The 20,101-nt window shown below is 37.0% G+C and overlaps 1 protein-coding gene across 14 annotated transcripts in view; it reads left to right on the forward strand.

Annotated features, from left to right (window-relative positions):
* PRDM5 (PR/SET domain 5) overlaps positions 1 to 20,101 on the forward strand; it is a 261,033-nt gene that overhangs the window by 139,235 nt on the left and 101,697 nt on the right. For all 14 annotated transcript variants that reach the window (XM_081566398.1, XM_081566567.1, XM_081566951.1 and 11 more), the window contains 3 exons: positions 8,256 to 8,349; positions 11,926 to 12,086; positions 15,503 to 15,596. In XM_081566398.1, coding sequence (XP_081422524.1) covers positions 8,256 to 8,349; positions 11,926 to 12,086; positions 15,503 to 15,596 — 349 coding nt within the window. The remainder of the gene's footprint in view (positions 1 to 8,255; positions 8,350 to 11,925; positions 12,087 to 15,502; positions 15,597 to 20,101) is intronic.

The raw sequence follows: 20,101 nt of genomic DNA on the forward strand, positions 1-20,101 counted from the left end.
AAGTGCTGTTTATCTGTGCCATCGCAAGTGTCTATTTTATCAGCCTTTTTTTCAGTCTGAAAATTGACAAATGATATTTCATCACATTTTAGCAATAGCAGGTGTAATTCTATTTTTTTATGTTTGTTTTCCATTTCTTCTGAGAAATGCTTATAGGTACTCTTTGTCCTTTTTCTACTGGCCTGTTTGCTTGTTTTTCATGGATTTCTAGGAGCCCTATAAAGATGAATATTAGTACTTTGCTGTTTTTGTTTGTAATATTTTCCCCCATGTATCAACTTGCATCTTTTGAATAAAGAAGATTTACATTTTTATATATTCAAGTATGACATGGATTGTGAGTTTTATGATTTCTGAGTATAGCTCCTGAATTTTATGTCTTATCTAGAAAACTTCCCTTTTCCAAGATGATGCAAATATTCACTAATGCATTTAAAAGTTTTGTTTCTTTTTTAATTGGTATTTTAATCCATCAGTACTTCATTTTTAGGTATGGTGATTGAAATATTGCTTCATAACCAAGCTATCATGATGAATGCCTCTATATAAATACATCTATTTTTGCACTCCATTCTGTCCCATTTAATCTGTATTCCCTTGCAATATCAGAGAATTTTAATATTTGCAGTTTATAATATTTTTTAATATCTTTTGAACAAAGGCTGCTTTGTAGTTTCCCTTTTTCAAAGTTCTCTTATGTGATGTTTGGGAAAGTTAATGTTAATAAGCAGACATCTTATCACCACTTCCTTTTTATCTTCCTGGAAATCAACATTGTATATTAAAAAACAGCTCTCATGACAAAAATTCTTCATATACTCTCTTGCTCTTGTGAATGATTTGGTTCAGAATTTTGTTCAGGGTAGAAAAAGCAGGAAGTAAAAAGAGTTCATTTTCCTCTGTTATTGTTAAATTCTCCATTACCAGTATATATGTTATTTTTTCATGTATTAAAACATTTAATTACATACAACATGGAGATCCTTCCTTTATCCCTTCCATTTCTGTTCTACCTGAAATTCTGCCAAGCTTGGGTTTACTTGTTTTCCAGCCCAAAGGATCTATTAGAAGATTAAGTAAAAGAGGATTGAAAAAAAAAAACTCAGATAGGTTAGCCATAGCCTAGACTTAGTGATGATTGGTTACACCCAGAGAGGAAAAAAGAAAAAAAAACTTTGGAAATAAAATCTGTGACTCATAGAGCATAGCAAATGGGGGAGGGAGATTTAGCATGAGGGCAGGAAGTGTATTTATGTGAACCCTCAATACACGGAGTAATGAATTTTAAGTCATGCAAAAATATTAGTGAGTAGGTAGTATAAATTTAGAAGCTAAGTTAAATGGAAAATTATCACATTTTTTAAAAAGAGATAACTCTTCTCTCTACTATAACAATTTGTATTATACAAACCTGAACCAATGAAAACGAGAAATGTACAAATGAGAACTATATGTCATAATTAAGATATGCTGAAGTACAGTATTCTCAGTAAAAAATAGGCTTTGAACCTGATATCCCATATTGAATATTTTATATTTAAAGTTAGAAACTATAATCAGTTTAGAATCAAGCTCTGATCTTTTGACTTAGTTTGCATCTGTGTTATGTTGAAAAGAGCTTTGCTTATTTTTTATGAAGGTTTCAATTGAGACTATGTCCTCTAGTGATGTTGACAGAGAGTTGGGTAATGGTTTAAATATATGTGCACGTGTGCGCACATGAGCATGCGTACACACACAGACACACACACAGGCATTTTACTTTCTATCCCAAATATTTGGATCCTGTTGTCATCCTATGTTCTCTTTATCTGTTAATTTCTAGGAATTTGTACTATAAGAAAAGTATTTCCTGTAGAGGGACAGGTATTAAATTTTAGAGAGGGTAGTTTTTAGATAGGACTGGAATTGATCCATTGTTGTGTATTTGTCTGTTTCTACTTTAGGAATCTGTACTCATTCCTCTTAGGATGTCACATAAAGTTCAATGCATGATTACTAATTTATCTAGCCATGTTTCCTAGCAAACAAATTGTCAACCGGAGAAGCCATTATAGCTGCTGTGATTTGCTACGTATGAGTTATAAACACGAGGACACCTACTTAATGCAGAAAATTCTGATTTAACAGTTACTGTGATGCATCTGAAAGCTGTGTCTTCCTGAGTAAAGCTAAAGGTGTCTGTTAGCTGGACAGTTTCTGAAGGACATGGTTGCTGTCTCCAGGTATTCAAAGAGCTTCATTTGGAAGAGAGAATAACTTGTTCTGTATGGCGCTAGCATAGTTGTAATAAGCAGTGGCCATACAGAGGCAGAACTTTTAAATTAAGGATCAAACCAGCAAACCTGAAAAGTGACATGTTCAAGCCATGTTTGCTAGAGGCATCCTTAGTTAAGAAATATGTAGGGGGGAAGTACCTTGAGTGCGAACCTTAAATTGCTACTCCCCAAGAAAGACTTCATGTGCAAGCCTGGGATTGTTTCTTCTCTGCGCAAATCCCTTTGCCTTGATGAGGGTATGTGGTTAGCCCTTTGTGTCTGCAGGTTCCACATTCATGGATTGAATCAAACTGCAAATGGAAAGTCTTTGGGAAAAAATTCTAAAATTTCCAAACAATAGAACTTGAATTTGCAGTGCACTGGCAACTATTTAGATTGTATTGATATTAGGTATTGTAAAAAAGCTAGTGATGCTGGCTTAGTCTCTGAGTTGTGTCCAATTCTTGAGACCCCATGAACTGCAGCCCGCCAGGCTCCTCTGTCCATGGAATTCTCCAGGCAAGAGTACTGGAGCAGGTTGCTATTTCCTTCTCCAGTGGATCTTCCTGACCCGGGGACCAAACCTGGGTCTCCTGCATTACAGGAGGCTTCTTTACCAGCTGAGCCACCAGGGAAGCCCACAAGCAATCTAGAGATGATTTTAAATGTATGAGAGGATGTGCATAGGTTGTATGCAACTACTGTGCCATTTTATATAAGGGACCTGTGTATCCTCAGCTTTTGATGTCCTCTTGGGTCCTGACACCAATCCCCCACAGATCTGGAGGGAGGAATGTACCTTGGACTGCGGGGACCTCAGTAGTTGGTGCCTTGGGCTTATGGTTTTATATTAATAAGCTGTGGCTTTCCAGCAATGAAAAGGTTGGGCTTGGCTCTTCGAGACTGTACTTCTATAGGAACATCACCTAAATTTTATATCTAAACTTCTCTGTGTGAAATGAGTTACCTTTTCCTATACTGAGCTTAAAGAGTCTAATTTCTTTGATATTTCTTCAGATTCTGTTCATTTTTGTGAGGGAGGAGGAGTTCTTTTAAGGAAGCCAGTTGTAAGTCTTACAGTAAAAATTTAATCCACAAACCTTGAAAATAGCCAGATGACATAGGTTTTATGTAGCTTTAGGTTTGTTATGTGACCCAATGGGACAGTAATATACTTACAATATGCAGACATCAGTAACGAGATTTTTTAAAGAATAATTTTAACACATATACCTCTGGAATATTTTTCCAGTTTTATTTTATCTCTGGTTGTTTTCTTCGAATTTGTCATAGTTTTCTTGCTTTGCACATGACTGAAAGAAATGTCATTTCCAGTAATATTGTTAACTCTGGAGCAGTATATATCCCTTACAGCGAAAGTTACCATTTTTAAATGTGAATGAGCCTGATAAAAATATTAATCTGCTCTCATGAAATTAATGTTTTGTTTGAGTGGCTAGAAATGTGATAATTTGTTAACTGTTTTATAAAATTATGTTATAAAGTTTCTGAAGCATTTTGAGACATTTTATCAAGTGTTATAAATAGTGCAACACATTTTCTTATGTACTTACTACATCTGCAACAATAATCAGACATGGGGCATAAAAAGATAAGTTTCATCTTACTGCTTCATGGAGTAGTTCATTTGTTACATCATCAGATAGTGGTTTCTCAGTGACCTGGCCTCTAAACGGAGGATGTTCTGTAACTCAAGGATAATGTGATTAATAAATTGGTAGAAAGTTTGGCACCCTGTTAGATGAAAAATTGAAGGGTAAGACACCTTTTAAAAGATATAATTTTATTTGGTAATTGTAAATGTTTCTTGGAGACAGAAGTCTTCTATCAGCAACTTACAGGCATTTTACTACGGCCTTACTTAAGTGAGATTGAATGCTGAGACTTTCATAAGTTATGCCATCACAGCTCGGTGGTGTTGGGTGCTGGGATCTTTTTGACACAGTGTTTATTCACCAGGCTCTGCACTAACAGCTTACTACCTGAAACAGGCTGTCAACTTCAGGCCAGTATCTAGACGTTGAGGCTCTGGTTTGGTTCACATAGATCCAAGGCATCATGCTGTCCTAGTTCTTTCATCATCAAGCAACTAAATTATATCCACAAGTTATTTTGTCCTTGATTTAGAAAAAGAGAAAGAAAGGGTTGGTGTAGAACATATTTTTAGAAGATTAAAGCAACCCTGCTTTCCAGTGTAGATGCTCTAAAAATGGAAGAGTTTCCTTCTTTTTATAATGACATTATCTACTTATTGTAGAAAAATTAGAACATCAAAGAAAGGTCTGAGGAAGATAGCAAAAATTCTGTCAAATACCACTGTCCACTTTACTATGAAAACCCTCAGAAGTGTTTTGTAAAACATCTTCCTAGATCCTGTTCTCTCTGAGTATGTATGTGCCGTAAATAGTATTCTATTAGATAATGCTTTGCATTGTGCTTTAGACACTCAAAATGTGTTATGGAGGCTTTTCCATATCAAAGAAAAAGTATTTAGGTAATAGTCACTAGAATTTAGTTAACTAGGTTTACGTCTATCGGTGGACATTTATGAGTTTTCCTTTTTAAAATGCTAAAATTGTCATATGTATATTTATAAAGGGAATTGATTTGTCGAAAGGTATATACACATTTATCATTTTGTGACTAGAGCCACACTACACTCAGAAAATTTACATTCCTGTCTACCAGATGTGAGATTACTTGGTCTTACCCTTTAGTCAACACCACATGATATCTATTTTCTTCACATTTGCCAGTCTGATAGACCACAGGTAATATTTTGTTTTAAATTTTTCATTCTCTAACTGCATTCATGGCTTGAAATACTAATACTGTATATAATATGATATCCCCAAGTTTTATACCCATTATAATGCAGATGTGAAATATTCAGCTGCCTGTTGACATCTCTTAATAGTCATCTGAAGATGTCCAAAATCAAACCCCTTATCATTTACCCAAACTTGTTCCTTTCTTGCTCTTTCATGTATTAGTTAATGATTGATCCATACTACCATTGCTCAGGTCATAATTTTGGAGGCATGCTTGCTTTCTTCTTTCTGTGTCTCATGTTTCATATCCAAGTCCCTCTGAAAGCCTGCTTGCTTTCATAATATATCCAGAAGCCTCCTACTTCTCTTCAGATTAGTAGCTACCACCCTAGTGTTGGTCTTAATCATCTCTTGCTTGCTGTTGCTGCTGCTAAGTCACTTCACTCATGTCCGCCCGACTCTGTGCGACCCCAGAGACGGCAGCCTACCAGGCTCCCCCGCCCCTGGGATTCTCCAGGCAAGAACACTGGAGTGGGTTGCCATTTCCTTCTCCAGTGCATGAAAGTGAAAAGTGAAAGTGAAGTCGCTCAGTCATGTCTGACTCTTAGTGACCCCATGGACTGCAGCCCACCAGGCTCCTCCGTCCATGGGATTTTCCAGGCAAGAGTACTGGAGTGGGGTGCCATTGCCTTCTCCACATCTCTTGCTTACTTTATTGCTATTGCTTCTCTGGTGTCTCTGCTTTTCCTTGTCTCCTTTGCATAACCTCTTCTCAGCTCAGTCACCTTATTAGCATTCTAAATGCCAAGTGAATCATACCTCTTACCTGCTCAAAATGTGTTATAGACATTTTGTGTCTCTCTCAGTGAAAGACAAAATTCCTGCAGGGGACTAACCAAGTGCTCCATGATTTATTTCTCCTCTGGATACTTCTCCCATTTGTCTGACCTCATCTCATTTCTGTGTGTCGTCCTCTCAGCTCCCATCAGACTCACCTCCGTTAGTTTCCTGCCTGGAGCACCTAGGAGACCTGGCCCAGCTCCCCAGCTTCCATCAAACCGCTCACATGTCATCTTCTCAGCAAGAATTTCCCTGACCACTGTTTAAAATGGCTACCGCATCCTCTAAAACCTTTGACATCCTCCTGCCATGCTTTATTTTTCTCTGTAGTATATATCTGATATTTCATCATTTGCTAGTTGTTCTCTCTCTGCTAGCATAAGAGCCCAGTGAGAGTGGGGAATTTGCTTTTCTTTACATAACTATATCCACAGAATATAAAATAAGACTGACATGAAGTGCATGTCATAGACTTGGCACAAAATAAATAATGAAAGAAGAGTGAAGAGTGCTATTTGGAGGAGAGTCCTTTTGCCCTTTTGGAGGAAGTTTTTATGTTTTCTTTTTAATTTGTTATAACCCTTTATATTAGCAATTTAAAACTTTTGGTTTATGTTGCAGATTTTTCTTTGTCTCAAATATTTTTGCTCTGCAGTTTTAAATTCCTTCTCTCATCTGAATAGCTGGATTTCTACCATCCTTAGAAAGTCTTTCCCTACACAAAAATTATTTAAATATTTACTCCTATTGTCTTCTATTATCTTATTCTTCAGATTTGGGAACACATCTGAATTGAAAAGAGATTTGTATCTTGTAACAGGTGGGGAATAGGCACAACTTAATTTTTTCTGAATGTCTCAATTGCCTTACAACCATTTATTGAACAATCCAGTTGTTTAGTCGCTAAGTCATGTCTGACTCTTTGTGACCTCGTGGACTATAGTCTGCCAGGCTCCTCTATGCATGAGATTTTCCAGGCAAGAATACTGGAGTGGGTTGCCATTTCCTTCTCAAGAACAATCCAGTATTCTTATACAAATTTGAAATGTCATATTTTCCTACACTAAATGTTCCTATATCTTGTATTGTGAAACTCTTTGTTCTATTTTGTTGACACATTTATTCCTTCCTCTCATTTAAGTATCTCTATAACTAGTACACTTGAACACCTGTAGTTTATCCTGAGTTTTACATATTTGTTCCTCCCATGCTTTATGTATATTTTTCACAGTCAGAAAGGCACAACAGTCCCTTTTTCACTAACATTATGTTAATAGGTAATATTTATATCTTTAATATTATAATGTCTATTAGACTAAGAAAATGTATAAATATATATGCTATAAAGTGACTTCTCTTTAAATTATTCCCTTTATTTCTATACCTCAGTATCATGACACAGCCCACCAATTGTATGAACACAGTTCAGTTTTTTATATATTAACATTTATGAGCATTGTTATCTTGCCATCATCCATGGTAGAATATATTTTTCTTTATGAATTTGTAACAAATGGGTTAATACTGATGTGTAATGGAAAACAGGGGAGGTGATAAGCTGTTTTTACTCTTGTTTTATTTTTTAGATCTAGGAGGTGGTTTTCTGTTGTTTCTTGTTTACACATATATTTTTGTCTGTCACGTAATTAATGGTGCTTACCACATGTATGCTGCTTGACATTTGGCAGGTTACTGAAACTTTCTGAACCTTAGTTTTCTCATCTATGATATGGGGATCCTAATAGCATTTTATTTATTAAATTGCTGTTAGATTTAAGTGAAATAAATTCATGTAAAGTGTTTAGCATAGCATTTGACTCAATAAAAATGATGTATTTTACCTGCTGTTAATTATAACGTGAGTAAATGCTCTAATTTAATTCAGGGGAAAAGCAGCTCTTAGGACTGAAAATTATTTGAAGTTAGTCAGTGAAGTTGAGAGAAAGCATGGAAACAGCCTCCCTGCTACCAGTGTCCTTTGTGTTGAAAATATTGTACCAGCATAAAGTCTGTCCAGTGGTAAAGGAGATTTGGGCTTTAGAGAAATCACATATCTTTTCACTCTGCAAAGTAGATCTTGAGAAAGCTCATGGTGTATTCAGATTAGCCTTTGAGATTATAGGAACAATTTCTTTTACTGCTTATCAAATGTATAATTAACATGAGAACTTAAAAACACAGTTGTTTTCCTCCCGTGAACACAGCCTGTTTGTATTTCTGATTTTATGGAGGAATGGTCCGAGAAGAAACAGGATATTGTCTGCCTTCCTCTCTCTCCTGGTTCCCATCGTGAATCCAGGCTCTGGTTACTGTAACGACTGGTCGATTCTAGAGCCTCCTGACTCAGGATGTCTTCCTTCTGCAGACCCACTCGGAGGAGAGGCCGTTCCAGTGTGAGGAGTGTAAAGCTCTCTTCCGGACTCCATTTTCTTTGCAGAGACACCTGCTTATACACAACAGTAAGTCACAATCCTGGCAGATGAAGACCAAAGGAATTATAACCTATTAAAATGTAGACATCACAGAATCAGAACTATAAAGTAGTTATGTAATCTGCTTTTGAACTAAAAAAAAAAAAGATTACTGCCTTTCACCTTTTCTTTCTCTATTCTTGCTTTATTTTTGCAAGGTAAGGTTAATCATTTTATGAGGCATATCATTTTATATCATTTTTCCCACTATTTAAAATTGTGTATAAAAACATGTCATGGTCAATAAAGTATCTTTGAAATTTGCTCTGAAACAGACATTTATGTTTCCTTTTCAATGTAATAATTAAGGGACTGACTGTTTAAAACATGCAGATACCTGGCATGATTTTATTAGTTCACAGTGGGAAAGAATCAGTGTAAACGTCTAATTTAACCTTTTCATTTGAGGAGAGTTGAGAAAATTGAGGCTCAGAGAAGCATAGTGATACACTCAGGGTTGCACAGCATGGTTGGGGAGCGGGTGTAGCATTCAAGCGTCAGTTAGTCTGCTTTGACTTCTTATTTCTTTTGGCAAGGGCATTTTTTGAGAGGAAGTGAGAATTAAGTTATTTACATATATACCGTGAAAGTGTGTCTAGCAGTTACACTGCGAGCTGATTTTAGAATACCACACTTTAATGTAATTGCAGAATGAACTTTTAAAGTGAGTTGTGTTCAGATGTTGAAGTAACCAGAGATTTGTGTCTGCTTTACTATATCTAAAGTTAAATAAAAATGGTATAACATAAGTAATACATTTCTTGCTTTTAACTTGAGTTGTTTAATCAGGAGAACATCCCCTAACATGTAGTTTCTACTGCTGATTAAATTTTTAATATTTCTGAAGAAAGCAAAACAATCAATCTTGACATTTTATTGTACAGATAAGATATTATCTTGGAAGAAATTTTCTCTGGTCAAGTCAAAGTATCTAAAATGTAAAATAAGATACTGATGTTTCTGTATTTATGGAGTGGTAACAGTTGTGATGAACTGCATCTTTTCTTGTGGAAAAGATAGTGCTGTGATTTCATGCCATTCTATAGTCACCTTACAGCTCTGGAGAAGTTGTTAGCACCACTTTCCATTTTCCTTATAAAGAACAGCTATACATTTAAGAAATAAATTTTGTTATGTAACAGCAGGAATTTCCGTCTCATTTCACTGTCATTTGATTAAGAGAAAACCTGTTATGAGCTGAAGGGATTGTAGAATAGAGATTCAAACAAGGGAATCTCATTTATATTGTTAAGACTTCCATGGCTAATCTTGGTCTGATGCTCAGGAAATTTTTTTTGATGGATGAAATTTTTTGTTGCAGCAAGGAGCCTTTAATTGAAGCAGATGTTTTTGATTTCAGCTTTTTGGTTCTCATCCGCTTGAGACTAAGATGAAGTGACTGAGTGTAGACAGTGCTTGTGCATTCTGTTTCACACGATGCTGATCTGCTGGTTAGCACACCAGTCAGAGGCATTATGAAGCCACATCAAGACATTTAGCCAGGAAGGTCACCTTGGGTAATGGGGTGAGCAAATGTGTCCTCTAGGGTAAACATCACTTAAGGCTAGTGAGCTGAAAGGGTGGAAAAACCAAAAATGGCTAAAATAAAGCGGACAAAAGACTAGATCTTGTCTTAGCCAATATAAAAGTTATAGCCCATTTAACTTCAAAACATGAGATTTGTTTTAGAAACTTACATCAGCACTATGGCTCCAAATACTAAGAATAAGTTGTCATAATTATTTTGGAAATTATTGTTATTTCCTAATACACTGAAGACCAAAAGGCAGGTTGCTACCTAGCTTCTTGGTTTTAAGATAGGGAAAAATCCTGATAAATTTAAGGTAAAGAAATCTGATAAAATCAGATAAAATCTCACATGAGGATTTCAAAGTTCTGATAAACTTTAAAAAATGAGAAATTAAAATATGAAAACAAAAAGGTATGCACTACCTTGGTATAGCTTGATGAGATTTTTGTACAAGAATCAATATTTTGATTCACGTAATGCTTTAAGGGAAACACTTTGACAGGAGCAGTGTTGGAGTAGTTTTATCCAATGCCTGAATAGATTTGGTATCATTAACTTTTAGAGTCTATGTCAGTTGTCCTTTCACTCTCACTGGTTATACATTTTATACAAATAAAATTTTAAATCACGAAAGATGTATGAAGAAAAACTAGATGACAGTAGTAACACCCTGCAACAAAAATACAGAAAGGCAAGATATAAACACAACTTTCGGAATCTGCACAGTTCATGTACAGTTTGGTGTTACTATTTCAGGTATCAAATTCAGCAACTCAACAGCTTCCTTAAAGACTTTGAGACTTTCAAGAGCCGAACTTCTGTTTGAAAAGATGAAGGGAAGGTTATTTGCCTTTTCCTTTTTATTTTCTTTCCTCTTGTCCTCCCTTAAATTGATGTGAAGAAATAATAGGGTCTTCAAATTTCTAAATATATGCTAGTTAAAATGGAGGGGAAGGTAAAGGAACTTGGTTGAAATTGAGGTAATCTCCTATTTACATAAGAAATTTACCAGCATATTTTGTCTTATAATGGCTATAATTTGTGCTATTATAATTGGTCTCTAAAAAGGGAGGATATATGCAAACACTAATCTGTCTTTATACAGGTTACATGTGTTTTATGACTTTTTGGGAGAGATCATTATCTTCTAATTGGGCACATGGATCACTTAAAATGTATTTAAAATGGACTTTAGACATAGCATGATATGAAAGTTTAAAAAGTCCCACCATCTCCCTAAACATAGCTTCTGGAGTACTTTCCTGCAAGGGGAGGCTGTTTAATGAGCAGGTGAGAACCCTCGCAGGTACCCAGGGGCTCTAGGGTAGGAACGGGTGGTTGCCACTCTGGGACCCTGCCTTGATACAGATGCCTCTCTGAGATGTAGCCCCAGATGAGCACCTGGACGTGGAAGCCCTTCCCCAGCCTTATCGCAGTGAACCAAGGACAGCATTAGTGGGCCTGCAGGCCTTGTGCCTGAGACAGTACTGAGGAAGAAAGGGGAGATGCAGCCCACTCCTGTCCCGGGGTGTAGGACCCACTCTGACCTCCTCCTTCAGGGACTTCACAGCAGCTTCCTGTCCGAGAGCCAGCCCTTCCCCTGCCTCTGACGGCCAGAGGGAGAGTGGTGGAGTGCGGGGACTTCAGGAGGGGCCGCAAGGCAACTCACTGTTGAACTCAAGTGCCTGCGCACCTCACACTCAAGCCCCTTCCCTAGAAATACTGCTGTTAAAGTTCTTAGAACCTTTAGAAAATTAGCGAATTTAGTCCCTACATTTTCCAGTTAAAGGCACTGAGAATCTAAGAAGGTTAAAGGACTCCCCCCTGTCACCCATCTAATTGACACCGGGGATAGCAAATATGCAACTGAAAAAGTTGTTGGAGGAATGACCTTTTATGATTATGATAAATTGTTAAGAGTTGTAAAGCTCAGTTTTTGGAGAAAACAACACTAAATCCAGTAGATATGAAGGGGTGTTAACAGCACCCTGTTGTTGCATCTGGTTCTGTAATTTGATTTTTTCATTTCTAAGGTGAGAGGACATTCAAGTGTCATCACTGTGATGCTACCTTTAAAAGAAAGGACACCTTGAATGTTCATGTCCAGGTGGTCCACGAAAGACACAAGAAGTACCGATGTGAGCTGTGTAATAAGGCATTTGTTACACCTTCAGTGCTTAGAAGTCATAAGAAAGTAAGTAGAAACCTTCTGTGAGTTTGAAAGGATTATGTATTTTAACTGTACAGGTATATGTGTTAATTATATAATAATCAATTTTATATTAATCTATCAACATATTTACTCAGAACGACAAATAAGGAACCCATGATTGATACTAACTCTTCAGCATATGTCTGTTTTCTTCATTTTATCAGAAGAGAGTAAGTTTGAAAGCAAACCTAGATTAGGTATGGTGCTATGCAGTCCTAAGCTATGCTGATAGTTACATAGAGTGCTCACTGAATGAGAGTTTATTCACTTCTATACATTTTTTGATTAATGTAGGTTTCTTTTTTAAAGCTATTGAGTAGAACTATTAATAGCTTCAGTTTTGAAAGCTAGTTCAGATACTTATTGACAGATTATTAGACTGAGCTCTTCTAGGATTGGAGTGCTCCTTCTGCATCTTACATCCCTAGGACCTAGGGAAGTTCCTGGTACAGAACAGGGACTTGATAAGTATTTGCTCAACTCAAATAAAACGATGTTCATACTGATGGTGATTTGGAGATTATCATAGTTGTGTTATCCTAATTACCTCCAGCAAATAAACAGGTTGTTTTTACTTGTTGATTAAATGCATTTTAAGTATATTTTTTAAATAGCAAAATTCATACTATGGTTAATGAAGCTGAAGTCTTAATGTTGACTTTAGAAATGACGGTGACGTGTGGTAGTGTCTGTTGCTCAGTGTGCCCTGCTGAGTGAAGGTTGCAGTGACTTCTGTCATTATAACTCTTATTTTGGTGCCTATCCTTAATACAGCTGTTTCAGAAGGACTGAATTAAGCAACGTTCTTTTCTTGCATCTTTAATGCTCAGTAACAATGATACTGTCTTCTCTTTTCAGAACTCTGAATAGAATAATGTTTTAACTTCCATTGATTGGATTACTTTTTCATGAATTTATTAACCTTTTGTTGTGTTTTGATCAATGAGAGAAAATGTAGTGAGTTTTCAAGAAAGATATAGTTGTTTGTCTGCAATAACAGATTATCATAGAATATCTTTTCTAGTGCATTGCTCATTTTCGACTCCTGTATTTATCCAGATCTTGTTCTCATATAGATTTGTTTCCAGGCTTTCTTATCCATATTTAAGATTTTTAGTGTTATACTTTCAGTATCTTTTAATACCATCCAATCAAATTCTGCACCTAATAATACATATTTTTGAATTAAGCTGAAAGGAACATTTTAATTCTTTTCATTACTGTTGCCTTAATGTCCTTTAATTTGAAACTTATACCAGTGAAGTACAAGTAACTGAGTTATAAGTAAGGGAATAATGAAATACTTACGTAACAGCAAGAGAGATCCTGTGGATTTTATAAAGATATTACAAATAACTTGGTAGTTGCCTGTTTGGAATAATCCAGTGTTGAAATAACTATATTTTATAGCTATATAAAATTTCTAAACAGTGTTACATTAATCAAAAAGAATGGCCCTATTTTGCCCTTTCTGTCAGGGACCAAGAAGAACACAGGTCTGTTATATGTTAAAATGTTATACCATTTCTTTAAACTGAACCATAATGTGGACCATGGGAGTAACAGTTCTTGCTGAGGTGTAAAGAATGTATAACTGTTTTGTACAAGAACTTGTAGTGAAAATGGAAAGTTAAGTGCCTGCCAAATGCGGAATCAAGGAGCTGTCTGTTGTAGACAGTATCATTGGCTGTTATGGCTGTTGATTAGACTGTACTCCTCAAACTTGTGAATAATATAAATGTTTTTCAGGGAGAAAACCTAAAGGACACTGAAGTTAATGAAGATATTTCATTTATAACTCTTTTACAAATTACAAATATGATAGTTTATATCCAAATACAGATTATAATTCAAATATGAAAATTTATAAATTAAATATCAACCAGTAAGGTTATGAAACTGATTATATTAAGGTTAACAATTAATTTGGGGCTTCCCTGGTGGCTCAGTGGTAAAGAATCCACCTGCCAAGGCAGGAGATGCAGGTTCAATCCCTGGGTCTGGAAGATCCCCTGGAGGAGGAAATGGCCATCCACTTCAGTATTCTTACCTGGAAAATCCCATGGATGGAGGAGTCTGGTGGGCTACAGTCCATGGTATCAAAAAAGAGTCAGATACAACTTAGTAACTCAACAACAGCAACAACAGTCATTTTAATATGGAAGATGAGAATGTTTTGCTAAGTTTGTGATTCTTCAGGTTTGTCAAGTGATGACATAACTGCTCCACCCCTTTTTCTGTATTCCAGCCAGCCTGTATTTCCTTTCTGGGAACACATCATTTTTAAAAACTTTTCCTGTTCTTTTTACATTTTCTTGTAGTTATTGTTTAGTTGCTAAGTCACGTCTGACTTTGCAACCTCATGGCAATTCAAATAATGATACTTCTAATAATTTGCATAAAAGCAAATGCTTCCAGACACAGGTCCTGGAAGTTGTTTTGTAAGTGGTAACCCAGATGATCCACGGTATGCTTTTATTCATATTTGGGTTATCATTGAAATCAAAAATCTAAAAATGATTTGAGAGAATATACAGGTATCTGAAGTGATTGCCTCCTCCTCCCTTCTTTTCCCTTCTCCTAAATTTGAAAAAACAATGAAACTTGAAGAGTAGCTCTGACCCCTCATTTGTTGAAATGACCTATTTTGATGTTGGTAGAAACACTGGTCACCTGATGAGATTGTGAGACAAGTTTTAAACATTCCATCTGCTTCCTGTTTTGGGAGAGGTCACTCTTTTTTTTTTTCTTTGAACTCTCACATTTTATGAAACTGGCTTTTGACGATACTCATTCACCTTTTCTTGTATGGTAGTTTTATGCTCAGATAAAAGATATGTTGAAGGCAATGGTGATCTTTGAGACTGACTGTTCATTTAACACTTGCTGATTTTCAAGATGAAATCAGATTTATTCTTTTTTTTTGCTTTGTAGTAAAATCAATTCAGTCTAACAAACATGTTGCAAGTAACCGAGTGCTTTATTGAGATTAATTCTGTCCTCGAGCTTTAAATGCACACAAAGAATGTGAAAAATGCTTCTAAGGAAGTGTTTCTTGGCACAGTCTAGGGCAGCTGTAGCCCCATTTTGATTATGTGGTTTTGCTAACATATACTGGTTTTGTATAACTTAATCATTTTTAGATGGGGGCTCCATAAAGGCTTAAAATGTAAACTGCAGAATTATTTTCAAATTTACACTAATGAGTGATTCTAAGAGGTTTTTTTGAACCACTGGGTATACCCATGATAAATTGTTTAAAATCTCATTGTGATATTAAATCATTTTAAAGAAACGTAATCCTGGGAAAAAAGGATTTACTGTTGTCAGAGGCACTTAATCATTTTTACCTAATTCTTTACATTTATCCTCAACCCTTTTTATCTCTTTCTGTTTAGACGCATACAGGAGAAAAGGAGAAAATCTGTCCATATTGTGGCCAAAAATTTGCCAGCAGCGGTACACTGAGAGTTCATATCCGTAGCCACACAGGTATGTGGGTTGTAATTGGCGATAAAGACAAGATAGAGAAATCAATTCCTCCAGGATAAGGAATTTATAATTTTACAAAATGGCTCCGCGTTTAAGAATTAATCTTGACTGATTTCTCTCTTATAAAGTTTTATAACATCTTGTTTCTTACTCTAGAAAAATTTTGAATAAGTACCCTTTCCCAAACCAAGTTAAATATCTAAAGTGGAAACTTTTTAATGTTTGTTGTGATATAACTGTGATTTACTTTATACACTAGGCTAATGGGTGGAATAGGGAACAGCAGTTTCATAGAAGGCTGAGGGCCTCCTCTTAAAACTCTTTGTACAACTTGCATTAGATATGCCCTTTTAAAATGTTAGACATCCTTGGAATATAGTTTGAATGCTGTAGGATTTTGTTGAATACAAGGGTGATGTGACCACAGTCTCTGTTATGCCATGAATTGCTTCCTAAAGGGTTTCTTCATTTCTTACAACTTCCTATGTAATTTCTGCCGTGAAAGAGGGCTGTGCCCTAGTGAAGGGTGAAGCAACATCTGAATACTCTCGAAAGAATTTTGTTTGGGCTTTGTCTGTCATGTAGAGAAGTACTTGAAAAGACTGGAAAGAATGCCCTTAATTTTGATAGCCAGATGTCACAGATGTATGTGACTCTTAAGGGGTCCTCAGTAGCTGGAATGTGTTTGGTAAACTGTGTAACCAGCTTACATTGCCGAAGCTTTTTATTCAAGGGCTGTAGTATTTGACTTTATCATTGTGTCCCCGGCACCTAATTTAGTGTTTAGCACAGTAACTGTGTGGTGAATGAGAAAAAGTTAGTTTAAGCAGGTCAAAGAATCAATACGGTGATTATTATACATAGATTGAGAAAAAAGGACAGTCGTGAAGCATGATTTCTTATTTTGCGGCATAATTTCTAATTTTCTGGCTAAAGCTGAAAGCCCTAGGTCAGCTTAGTAGCTGTCATCTTCGAATAGCCTGTTAAATACCTTTAAATGAAATATGTGACCTAGAAGAGATGAAGCATTATACATGATGACTGTGGAATAATGGGCGGCCTAAAGAAGAAAAAGAGGTCTTGTTGCTTAGAAGTACCTAGAGAAAGTGTGGTTTCCAGGACAGAGTCTGGGAGAAGAATATAACAGAAAGCAGAGTAGGGAGAAGCAAAAAGGGAAGGGCAGCAGAGAGCCATGTTGAGGACAAGTGGGCTTAAAACAGTGCCTCAGACTGTTAGCACCATGTCCCGACTGTACAGGAGAGGCGGGCAGATGATGGAGAGAGAGCAGAGAGTGCTCTGAAGCACCAAGCCCCCCTCTGTACCCTGACAGTGTGGTCTTCGATGTCACCAGGCACCATTCTCTTCTGTGCATTGGAGGCCATGTAGGATTGTGGTAGAGACAGGGAAGGGCAAGAGTGAGACCAACAGCCTTCCATTCTGAATCAGTAATTCTTGGAACTGCGTCTTTGCGTCACCATCCTGAAAATGTAACTTACAGTTTGCTCGGCGGATTTTATGGTTGTCTGTGTGTGCTTGTATATATAAGGGTAATTTGCGTATGCAAGGAGGGCAAATAGGAAATGGGGAAAGTGTGTTATTTCTTCGTATCGTAGTAGTAAGTAGTAGTAATGCCCTAAGCCATTACTCTGTAATGGAATTATGGTTGGTATAGTATGTTTTGATTTTTTTAATATTTTATTTATTTATTTGGCTGTGCCGGGTCTCAGTTGTGGCATGCAGAATCTTTAGTTATGGCATGTGGGACCTTGTTCTCTGACCTAGGATGCAAGCCAGACCCCTGCGTTGGGAGGGCAGAGTCTTAGCCACTGGACCAGCAGGGAAGTCCCGAGTATGTTTTTATTTTTTAATAACTGTATTTATTTCTCGCTGTGTGGGTCTTTATTGCTGCGTGGGCTTTCCTTTATGACGGGGAGCGAGGGCCCCTCTCTGGCTGTGGTGCACGAGCTGCTCTGACTGGGGGCGTGTGGGCTCATGGTTGCAGTTCTCGGGCTCAGGCACAGGCTCCACAGCTGTGGCACACAGGCGTAGTTGCTCTGTGGCATGTGGAATCTTCTCGGACCAGGGATTGAACTCATGTCTCCTGCATTGGCAGGCGGACTTGTTACCACTGAGCCACCAATGAAGCCCACAAGTATGTTTTTAAAAGGCAGCGATTATTGTTCAGAATGCATTAAAATGTGTATTTTAGCACAGAAAAGATGAATCCAATTATAGCTCAGCTGGTAAAGAATCCACTTGCAATGCAAGAGACCCCAGATCAATTCCTGGGTCAGAAAGATCCACTGGAGAAGCGATAGGCTACCCACTCCAGTGTTCTTCTTCCCCTAGTGGCTCAGCTGGTCAAGAATCCGCCTGCAATGCGGGAGACCCGGGTTGGGAAGATCCCCTGGAGGTGGGCGTGGCAACCCACTCCAGTCTTTTGGCCTGGAGAATTCCATGGACTGTATAGTCCATGGGGTTGCAAAGAGTTGGACATGACTGAGTGACTTTCATTGATTGATTGATTGATTCATTCAATCATAGAACACTAGATTATTCAAAAATGTTGCATCCTTGAGAATTCCAAGTGCCTGCATTTTATTTTACTTGTATGTATGATGGGCAGTGGAGAAGAATAAACTTAAACTAGTAATTTCTTCTAAAATTTTAATTAAAAAGTTATATTAATAAGATTTTTGAGCTCCAAGAGTTCTGTCTGATAAAAATATTAAATAAGTGTAGTGGTTTTTGTTGTCATATATTATATTCTGTATTATATGTAATCTAAATAATACTTAATCATAACATTTTATATGTGATCTGGCTATTTAAATGTTGCACAGATTCTGTTCTATTGGTTGCCAATCAAGAAAACAGGCCACCTGAATTCAGCCAACAATGCTAAGGCACAGACAACACATAAATTTAAATAAATAAAGTGAAAATATGAAGGTGGTTTATGTGTTTGTGTATGTCCACACAAACATTTGTGTGTTTATTTATACTTGTTATTTACGAACTGACTTAGCACGCACATTTACTTGTAACTAGATTTTTTTTTCTGCTTAAAATCAGACTCATTTTCACACCTTGCAATGCTTCTTTGAGTCACTCAGATGTGAAGCCAGTGTTTTTGTGGCAGCTGCCTGGCAGCACGGCCAGGGCTGTATTTGAGCTGGTTGGTGCCAAGCAGTTGGTCACTGACTGCAGAGAAGTGGTGGGCTGCTGGTGTCTGGGTTTCCACAACAGTCCTGGCATGGATATGTTTTTTGGTGTGGACAGATGTTGCTTTTGCTTCATTTTTATTGGCTTTGTCCTATTCTCTAAATCTTGTGCATCCATTTGCCCTTCCTGGAAGCTAGCTCAGTGACCAAATGAGTTTGTGTAGTTATTTTGCTTCTTTGATGATAAAGCTTTCCTTATTTTGAGTTCTGTAAATTCACTTTTTCTCTCCTTTTATTATTTTTTCTTATGAAATCACGTGATTTAATTCAGCCCTTTCTCACACTAGATTTCGCAATTTATGTTTGTGCTACAGTGTAACGGGCATGGGATCACAGTGTATTCTATAGGAAGCGTTTAGGTATGTACAGTTAGGGACTACGCAGTGAGGTGAGAAGGACCCTGAGTGAAGATGGGGTGGGATGGTCAGGACAGACAGCTGATGCAGCCTCTGAGGAACAAGGCACTCTGGATTAATGGTGCTCACACTTTGGCTCAACACTCCGTATCATCTTAGAAATAACTGGGGGCTTTGGAACCTTTTGTTTGTGTGGGTTATATTTGTTTGTTGTTGTTTGGTCGCTAAGTCATGTCCAACCCTTTTGCAACCCTATGGACTGTAGCCCACCAGGCTCCTCTGTCCTTGGGGTTTCCCAGGCAAGAATACTGGAGTGGATTGCCATTCCCTTCTCCTGGGGATCTTCCTGATGCAGGGATCAAACCCATGTCTGCTGCATTAGCAAGTGGATTCTTTACCACTGAGCCACCAGGGAAGCCCAAACTGAGAACATTTAACAGTATTTGTTAATTTGTTAAAAATAACAACAATAAATCCATTACACATTAACGTAAACAACAATTGTACAGAAAGTAGCTACATTTTCCTAGTCAGAAATAATTCAGTGAGAAGGGAGGCATTGCTGTTCATTTCTGAAACTTTCTTTACTGTCTGGTTCAAGAGAAGACAGCTAGATTCTCACGTCTGCTTCATTGTTCATCCTGCTGCAGCAAGTTCTTTTGGTTGCAAAATTTAAAGAAAATCTGGCCTCATGCAGATTTGCAGTTAGAGTTCTTAACCTTGTAAGTAGTTCTGCATCTTATTTATTACTACAGTAAAACTCAAAAAGTAATAGTTTTTTTTTTTTTTTTTTTTTTTTTAAGGCTTGTATTGTAGAAATTCAGATCTTCTCAATGAGCTTCTCCGGTTCTGTTACTTTAAAATCCATTGGTGTGTCTTGTACTTTGAATGATGTTTTACCCTGGCATGCTTCTGTAACATGATG

Source organism: Giraffa tippelskirchi, chromosome 1 (genome assembly GCF_054371585.1).
Source record: "Giraffa tippelskirchi isolate mGirTip1 chromosome 1, T2T-mGirTip1v1.2.pri, whole genome shotgun sequence".
NCBI classification, from domain to species: domain Eukaryota; kingdom Metazoa; phylum Chordata; class Mammalia; order Artiodactyla; family Giraffidae; genus Giraffa; species Giraffa tippelskirchi.